This window comes from Octopus bimaculoides, chromosome 12 (genome assembly GCF_046866305.1).
Source record: "Octopus bimaculoides isolate indiv1 chromosome 12, ASM4686630v1, whole genome shotgun sequence".
NCBI lineage: Eukaryota > Metazoa > Mollusca > Cephalopoda > Octopoda > Octopodidae > Octopus > Octopus bimaculoides.
Genome location: NC_142939.1, coordinates 40785229 through 40795228, shown reverse-complemented (window position 1 = coordinate 40795228; position 10000 = coordinate 40785229). Strand labels below are relative to the sequence as shown.

Below are 10000 nucleotides of genomic sequence, written 5' to 3'. Positions count from 1 at the left end.
TTACTTTTTCACTCCCCCTCACACTTACCGCAGATCTACAAAACTAGATACCAATATCAAAGTATTATCTTAAGCTTAATAAGGATTATCTACTAAGAAAAAAATTCGATATCAATGTAAGCAAACTTCACAAACTGTCTCCATCCTACTAGAAAGAAGGATAACTCGGAATAACAAGACAAAGTGTTTTAAAAATCAACATACATGCATAACGAATACGTATTTCCATTATCATCAGTCATCAAACAAATATCACGAATATATACACACACATATATATATATATACATTGTATATATATATATATATATATATATATATATATATATATATATATATATATATATATACGTATATATGTATATATATATATATACATATGTATGTATATATATACATATATACATATGTATGTATATATATACATATATATGTATATATATATGTATATATATATGTATATATATATATATATATATATATATATATATATATATATATATATATATATATATATATATATACGCATATATAGGCGCAGGAGTGGGTGTGTGGTAAGTAGCTTGCTTACCAACCACATGGTTCCGGGTTCAGTCCCACTGCGTGGCACCTTGGGCAAGTATCTTCTTCTATACCCTCGGGCTGACCAAAGCCTTGTGAGTGGATTTGGTAGATGGAAACTGAAAGAAGCCCGTCGTATATATGTATATATATATATGTATGTGTGTCTGTGTTTGTCCCCCCACCATCGCTTGATGACCGATGCTGGTGTGTTTACGTCCCCATAACTTAGCGGCTCGGCAAAAAGAGACCAATAGAATAAGTACTAGGCTTACAAAGAATAAGTCCTGGGGTCGATTTGATCGACTAAAGGCGGTGCTCCAGGATGGCCACAGTCAAATGACTGAAACAAGTAAAAGAGTAAAAGAGTATATATATATTTATATATATATATGTGTGTGTATATATATATATATATATATGTATATAACTGAATATTAAAACAAACATTAATATATACCTCTCTCTCCCTTTCATTTCTCTCTCATCCTTTCTCAAATTCTTTTTTTCTCCCCTTCACCGTTTTCTATCTGTCTGTCCCTCACTCTCTCCTTCTTCCTTTACTCTCTCTTTCGTTGCTCACACGTGACCTTCATTCATCCTTCCTTTCCTCACGTGAACTTCTCTCTTTTCCTTCACTCTTTTCCTTCACTCGGACGCATTTGTATCTGTCTACTCTCTTTTCTCTTATCAAAGAATCTTCTTCAAACGTCCGCCACTTTACCTCGTCTTGGCCTAATGGCCCTCCCTGCTTGTATTCGTTTGGTTTGGTTTGTTGTATATCTTGTTTTTGTTACCAACTTTGACCCTCTGCAAATCCCCATTTTTTTCATTTCGGTTCGCTGGAGCAACTGCCTTCAAAGTCTTGTTCGTTTGTTAGAAATAAGGAGTAGAAAGACAGCCGACAACTGATGAAGGGTCATGTTTTAAATGTTACTTGTCTTGTTTTCCATTCGCTTCTCTGTTTTTTTTTTTTTTGCGTACCCAACGTTATTTTAGTATTTTATGATTGTTTAAGTTTTGTGACGTCCTGAACCCATATATGCAGAGCTATATACATATATACATATGTACGTATGTATGTGCGTCTATATATGCATATATATATATATATATATATATATATATATATATATATATGTATGTATGTATGTATATATATATATATTATTCATATCATTATATATATGTGTGTGTGTGTGTGTGTGTGTGTGTGTCTGTCTGTCTGCGTGTATTCATTTCTTCCCTCTGTACAAAACCAAGTGTTTTGAAACGAAGCAGTATTACGTTATTAATACGAACATCCATTAACCACCACCGAACGATATATAAAAAAATAAGCAACCAACTCATTCCAGGCAGGAGTTAAACGAGTTAAACTTACGACTCAAGAAGAGACATAATCGTATGGAAAAAAAAAAAAAAACACAGATATTGTAATGAAAATAAAACATAAAGAGAGACAGAGAGAAAGAGCAAAAGTGAACACCACTCCAACATGAAAACAACAACAGGACCTCTCGTAATCAAATTGTTCGTGACAATTAAGATGGAAGCTTGAAAAGCTAAATGTATGGTACTGTATACTGTGTGTGATTATTTATTAAACAGTTTCATAGACAAACACTTCAGATACAATCATGTAGGTATATATATATATATATATATATATATATATATATATATATATATAATGTATATGTATTGTCCTATTGTTGTTTGGGTGTGTGTGTGTGTATATATATATATATATATATATATATATGGATATGTATATTGTTGGTGAGATGCATTAGGTGTTGAATCTGGCATTGAGTTACTGAATGTTCAATTAGTTTAAGGCTGTCGAGTGCCATAACACCTAGCGAACGGCAATCGACTGTAAACTTTTGTGTCTTGTAATTAAACATTTAAAAACAGGTGCGTTCAACAATTACGCATGAAGACATAGGTTGCTATGTGGATTTGTGTGCATGTGTGTGCATGTGTGTGCGTGAGTGTGTGTGTGTGTGTGTGTGAATGTGTGTGTGTGTGTGTGTGCGTGTGTGTGTGTGTGTGTGTGTGTGTGCGTGTGTGTGTGTGTGTGTGTGTGTGTGTGTGTGTGTGTGTGTGTGTGTGTTCGTTGTATATGTATTCAAATGTCTGACTCAGCGCTCGGTCTTTTGTCAGAAGTCAATCTATGAACACAGGACAAGGATTATTAATCTATTTATTATGCATGTATCTGTATGTATGTATGTATGTATGTATGTATATGCATAAAACCAGGTCCATGACTTCTGTGGGAGCAGACTGTGCTCTTTTTTTTTTTTTTTTATAAGGTCGTGGTCAGGATAACCAGTATAGGAGAATAAAACTCCGAATTCAAATTGATCTACCACTGCTGGCTTGCAGTCTCCTTTTGAGGAAAAGCCTAGGAGAGGATACTCTGATATAAAACCTGCAGTCAACTTAGTACTAGTCATCTTGCTCTCGCTTGTCACTGGATTATACTATTTTGACCTAGTGGCAAAGGTGTTGTACAAGCGTTTGTCACTAAAGTCCAATGAAGTACAGATGTCCCCAGCAAGACAAAACACTGTCAAATAACAGTCATCTTAGTATGACTGTACTGTGTGATGATATGTGTGGATTGTTGATGGGATGGCTATCGTCTGTCAAGATGGAGCAGTCGTCATGTATATGCATATATGTATGTGTACACACGTACACACACATGCACACACATACATGCATACATACATACATACACGTATACATGTAAAGACAGACAGACAGGCGGACCGACCGACAGACAGACAGACAGATAGACAGACAGTCAGACAGACAGACAGACAGATAGATAGATAGATAGATTGATAGATAGATAGATAGATAGATAGATAGATAGATAGATAGATAGACGTGATTAATGATTGTTTGTTTTAAAGTTTATCACAGAAATCAGAGCATTAAGCACTTGTTTTCTTATTGTTCTTTTTAGTGTTGTTTAGCACCAGGCCTGGAAAGGAAGCACCTCATGACAGACCGAGCGAAACATTAGTATAGATGTCAACTGAATTGAAATTACGCATCCCTAACGATGAGGTCTTGCAAACTTTTGTTCTAAACTAAAGCTGCTAGTTCTGTTGGAACCTTCTGTTCCCTGGGAGGACTTCATCGAAGAAGCTAACGAGAACAAAAGAAGGAAATTGTGTTGAGCATGTAGAGTGATGCCCAAGCAATGGATGGCAAGGTGTGATCCCAACGATGTGGGATGCAGAGGGTTCGCAGGCTGGCCCTTTTCAGAGCTTACAACATGCTTGGTATCAGAGGGGCCAATAGGCAAGACAGCTATGAAAGTGACAGTAGAAGCGGCAGACGCTGCTTCAAGGTGGCTGTGAGTCAGGATGTGCAAACCCTGGAATGCACAGTGCTTCAAGGAGTACACTGGACACATGCTGGGCTTTGATCAATCCCGGCAGGGTCACTTGGGTGAAGATGTCTGATGTTGAAAGACCCAAAATACCTAATAACCCGAAGAAACATCACTGATGATGTATCTAGGAGCATCATGGGCTGTCTAGAAAAACTGCATTTGGCTACACTAAAGTAGATAGGTGACTCTCGGTCGAAGCATATCAGCTTCTAAGCCTCTCGACTGATGCTGCTTGATATGTTCTATATATATTCAGCCTCCAAATACTGTATTTGGAGGTTGAAGATCTTGGAGCTGCTTCTGACATATTTGTACGAAGGGGTGCTGGAAAGTTCCTGGCTTTAAGAGTATCGCGAAAAGCCTGGTAGGAGGCCCGACATTCCGAGTTATTTTACAGGGCTTAGAAAAACTGAAGAACCACTGTAATAGGCGTGTGAATCTGAGAGGGGAATGTATTAGAGAAAAACATTATCAACTGATCCTCCTGTATTTTCTTTTACCCAAAGCCAGGAAATTTTCAGTACACCCTCGTATCTATATATTCTTTTATTCTTCTATTTGTTTCAGTCATTTGACTGTGGCCATGCTGGAGCACCGCCTTTAGTCGAACAAATCGACCCCAGGACTTATTCTTTGTAATCCTAGTACTTATTCTATCGGTCTCTTTTGCCGAACCGCTAAGCTACAGGGATGTGAACACACCAGCATCGGTTGTCAAGCGATAGTGGTGGGGCAAACACACGCACACACACACACACACACACACACACACACACACACACACACACACACACACACATATATATATATATATATATATATATATACAAATATACGACGGGCTTCTTTCAGTTTCCATCTACCAAATCCACTCACAAGGGTTTGGTCGGCCCAGGGCTATAGTAGAAGACACTTGTCCAAGGTGCTACGCAGTGGGACTGAGCCCAGAACGATGTGGTTGGTAAGCAAGCTTCTTACCACACAACCATATATATATTGTGTGTGTGTGTACACGTGTGTATGTGTGTGTGTGCACGTGTGTATGTGTGTGTGTGCACGTGTGTATGTGTGTGTGTGCACGTGTTTATGTGTGAGTGCCTGTGTCTGTCTGTGTGGGCGATGGAATGCTGTAAAGTTCCTGACTTTAAGGGTGTCGCGAAAGGCATGGTCAGAGGCCCGACACTCCGAGTTCTTTTACAAGGCTTATAAAAACTGGAGGCCCACTACAATAAGTGTGCGAATCTGAGAGGGGAATAATATGTTGAATAAAATCATAATTAACTGATCCACTTGTATATTCCTATACCCAAAGCCAGGACCTTTTCAGCACCCACTCACTCTTATGTACATTCTCTTGAATATGTTTGTCTAAGTTCTTAGTAAAGTGTTGTGAATGTTGTTGTTATTGTTCGTGGTGGTGGTAGTGGTACTGGTGGTGGTGATGATTGTGGTTAGGTTCCGGTTCAATTCTGATCTTCAGTATTTCAGTCATATATCCCGTGCTTCATCTTGGGTACATTTAGGGCTATTTTAACTAGTATTTTAACTCATAGGCATTGTTAAAGACGTTAGGGCATGATTTGAAGAAAAAATTGGCTACTATCTCTGGCATGTCGAGCGACCAAGTTGAGAGGCTCGTCATCTGTTGCCTCATAAAGTGTGGAGTTGTTTCTGGATTAGAGTAGATGAGTCGAGATATGATTTTAGGAGGAGGAGGAGGAGGAGGAGGAGGAATGATAGCACAAGTAGTAGCAGGGAATGTGAGGGTCACAGCACGTCCCAAAAAGGAAAGAGAAAAGAGAAAGAGGGAAGGAAAAGATAGAGACTAAGGAGAGATTGAATGAATGAGAGAAGATAGAGGGAGGAGGAAGAGAGAGGGGAGGGAGGGAGAGGGGAGGGAGAGAGAAAGGAGGAGGGAGAGAAAGTAGAGAAAAAGAGGGAGAAGAGAGAGTAAAATTATGACATTTAAGGAAATTGAAATAAATTCATGTCTTACCTTGTCTGTGATTGGTCGAACGTGTGGATGGTACATGCCTACACGGTCCATATTTCCGAGGTTCATTTCCGGTTCCGCCATCGATTTGTGTCTTGTCTCGTTGTCATCATCGTCATTATCATCACCACGATGACGGCCGCCACGACCACGACCACCACTAACACCACCATCGTCATCACGATCATGATCATCATCATCAACATCATCGACAACGTCATTAATATATTCTTGTTCGTCATCTATATCTCCTCCTCCTCCTCCTCCTAATCTTACTCCGATGCCTCGTTTTGGCAATGGACTCATTTCATCACGTTTCATTTCCGCTTTTAAGTTTGATCCTCCTCCTTCAATGTCCTTTAATGCTTCGTGTTTCCTTTTTCTACTCGAATACTCCATGGATCTCGCATCTCTCTCGTCGTCGGACACCTCAACTTTCAAGTGTTGCTCATGTAGATGTAGCTGTTGTTGTTGTTGTTGTGATTGTTGCGGTTTGTGTTGTTGTTTTTGCGAAGATAGAATTAATGTTGGAGGTGGTGTTTGTGCTTGTTGATGGTGATGTGTTTGTTGTAGTAAAAGCTGTTGTTGTTGTTGTTGTTGTTGTGGCTGCTGTTGTTGCTGTTGTTGTGGTTTTTGTTGTTGTTGTGACTGATGTTGCAGTTGTTGTTGTTGTTGTTGTTGTTGTTGTGATGGTGATGTTTGCCGCTGTAATGTTGTTTGATGCTGCTCTGTGCTAAGTTTGTAACGGTCTCTGTTCTGTTGTCGACACTTCTCAACATCGCTAGCATTATCAGTGTCATTATTATTATCGTTATTGTTATTATTATTGTTGTTATTATTATTATTATTATTATCATCATCATTATTGTTATTATTATCATTTTCATTATCATTATCATCAACGTCGTCTTCCTCATCATGGCCACGCCCACGGCTACCACCACCACTACCACCATCACCATCGTCCCGGTGATGGTCGTTGTTGACGATATCCTCATCGCCATGGTCACCACCATCATCACTGCCGTCGTCTTCATCGTCGTCGTCATCGTCATTATCATCGCCCTCGTGATCGATGACGTCATCAATACCATTCACATCGGTACCATCATCGATGTCAGTTCTGCTACCCGCTCTCATGTCGCATAGGTCCTTCACCATATCTGATTGGCTGCACTTATCATCTCCTTCGTTAAGAACATCAATCTCCACACATGTATCGTCCTGCGCATCATAACTGTTCTCAATGTTAGAATCGACCATAAGCGGCGACCTCTCAACCAGAGAACTACCAATTCTTTTCATATCTAAAGGAGTTCTGTCAAGTTCTTCGACGGACTTGGGCCTGCTGTTGGCCGGGTTTACCGGTCGAAAAGCAGACAACCTATGTCCCACGGTGGGAGGTTTGTTTAAATCTTCTTCGTTACTCGACGATGTCCCCGAATCTTCTTCTTCAGAACTCGATGGAGTCATATTTAGCGGTTTCGATACCTCGTTTGAAAGTTTTATATCTCTCCTTGGTATGGCTTTCGTGAAATAAGGGTTATTTTGATATTCAGATGTTTGTCTAGTTAACCCTAACTGACTTGCCCAAAATCGGTCGTAAGTAGCCATCAAGAAATTCGTCTGGTTCGAAGCCCACGGATTATTCGCTATTGTTGGAATCAACTGATCAGCATTATTTGTGCTGGATATCGATAATCCATACGAAGCCTGAGTTTGATAAGAAGGATTTCTTACATGGTTCGAAAACATAGAAAACGGGGAACAGTCTGGCATGGGGTAAGGAGATCGTTCTTTGACGGTTGCCGAAGGGTTGTTCGTAGCCACTGTATTTCCGGTCCTACTCACTCCTATATCACTGCCACAGTCCAGCTTCGTCCTTTTCGCTGCCTGCTCCACTGAATTGCCAATTGATTTAGGATTGTGTGTATTTGAGGTGCTTCCTTGAAACCGCTTCCGACCACCGCCATTAAACATTGCTTTGACATCCTCCCAGGCATATACTATTTCTTCTTTCTCCGTATTCGCACCATATAGTTTCAGGTGTCGCCGCCACGAGTTAAAATTGGCAGCATCTGGGTGGTTATATTTCGAATTGGCAGTCCGGTGGAAATGAAAAATGAATTTATTCGGTGAAAAAAAGAGGTTGCAAAAGTTACATTTAATACACTTGGCACGGGAGCTGTTGTAGCGTGACGGATGGAAGTTGCCTTGGCAACCCCAGCCGCACTCATGGTACACATTGAAACTGAAATCTTCCGGTAACTTTGGAGGGGTATTTTCCTCGAGGAAAGATCGAACCAAACGTTCTGCCTCACGTTTGGTTATCATTCCACACCGGCGTGATGACACGGGCATAGCGCCAGCACGTCGCAGCATCTCTAGTTGTACCGGAGTACACTGTACACACGTGATACCCAGGGCCACCCGTCGGTTGTGGATTTCATTGTAGCTATACCTGGAAGAGAAAGAAAGAAAGAGAGAACGTGAGATTATATACTTACATAAACGCACCCACACGCTCAAACACGCATAAGCTCATATACATACATACATACATACATACATGCATACGCATTTATATATTGATACATTAAGAGCTCAATTAATAGATTAACAGACAGTCAGATAGATAGATAGATAGATAGATAGATAGATAGATAGATAGATAGATAGATAGATAGATAGATAGATAGATAATCAAATGCATACTATTTGTGTTCTAAAGAGCCATGGTGAGTCATTGAGTACAATTATACCCCTGGTCTACGTACATATATATCCATACTTGGCTCACAAACACATTCATACAGACATATATATATATATATATATATATATATATATATATATATATATATAAACATGTATGTATGTATGTGTATGTGTGTATACGTGTGAGTATTTGTGTACCAAACATACACATGAATAGACGTACGTATACATATACACATACGTACAAACTTATATACACACACACATGCATATATATATATATATATATATATATATATATATATATATATATACTCACACAACATACACGTATACACACATATACACATGCACGAATATGTATATATTACATACATTCATACACACATTACTTTCATGTTTACATACAACACATAGCTGCATGCATTGATAGCCATACTCACAGGAACATAGATACACACGCACGCGCACGCGCACACGCGCGCACGCACACACACACACACACACACACACACACACACACACACACACACATGCGCACATGCACACATTCTCAAACACATACATAAATACTGGCTCCTTCCAGACCAAGTCTTCGAGCAGAAAACCCAACCCGATAAATGAATTCTCGAGTGGACACTGAACCTATTCACCTCAGCGCCGGTTCCATAATATTTATATAAACGTTGATTGCTTTCTCCGAATCAACACAGCCCTTATGGATAAAAGACATCTATTCTTATATACTTTACTGCTTTTAGTGGATATTTCGGTAACGATTTGGATTTTTCTATAATTCTTCACATTTCTTCATTGTAATTATTTCTCTACGCAAAGCCATTGGGGTTACCGAAAAGATGGCTACTTATATAATTATATTTATATCTCACCCCGCCAAAAATTGGTTCCACACTCCCACATACCTATTTTTCTATCACTGCATCTTTGTTTCCTCCCTCCATTTTTGATGTCCCCCTCCAGTCACGCTGCTGTGTGCATGAATGTATGTATGTATGTATGCATGTATGTATGTATGTATATCAGCGAGTATGTATGAATATATTCCATGCGTATTAATAAGTATGTATACATGCATATACTTATTTATGTATATATGTATGTATATGTATATAGAAATATAAATTTACATGTATATGTATATATATATATATATATATATATATATATATATATATATATATATATACACATACACACACATGTATATAATTATATATTCACACACATATATATGCATGTATGTATAAACCCGCATGCATACGCACATACATACATACATACACATATAC

The 10000-nt window shown here is 38.8% G+C and overlaps 1 protein-coding gene across 6 annotated transcripts in view; it reads right to left on the bottom strand.

Annotated features, from left to right (window-relative positions):
* LOC106877775 (uncharacterized) overlaps window positions 1-10000 on the bottom strand; it is a 113636-nt gene that overhangs the window by 31798 nt on the left and 71838 nt on the right. For all 6 annotated transcript variants that reach the window (XR_016243836.1, XR_016243835.1, XM_052972157.2 and 3 more), the window contains one exon: window positions 5976-8433. Coding sequence is in view for 4 of the 6 variants with exons in the window: in XM_052972157.2 (XP_052828117.1) it covers window positions 5976-8433 (2458 nt within the window). In the remaining 2 variants the exon portion in view is untranslated. The remainder of the gene's footprint in view (window positions 1-5975; window positions 8434-10000) is intronic.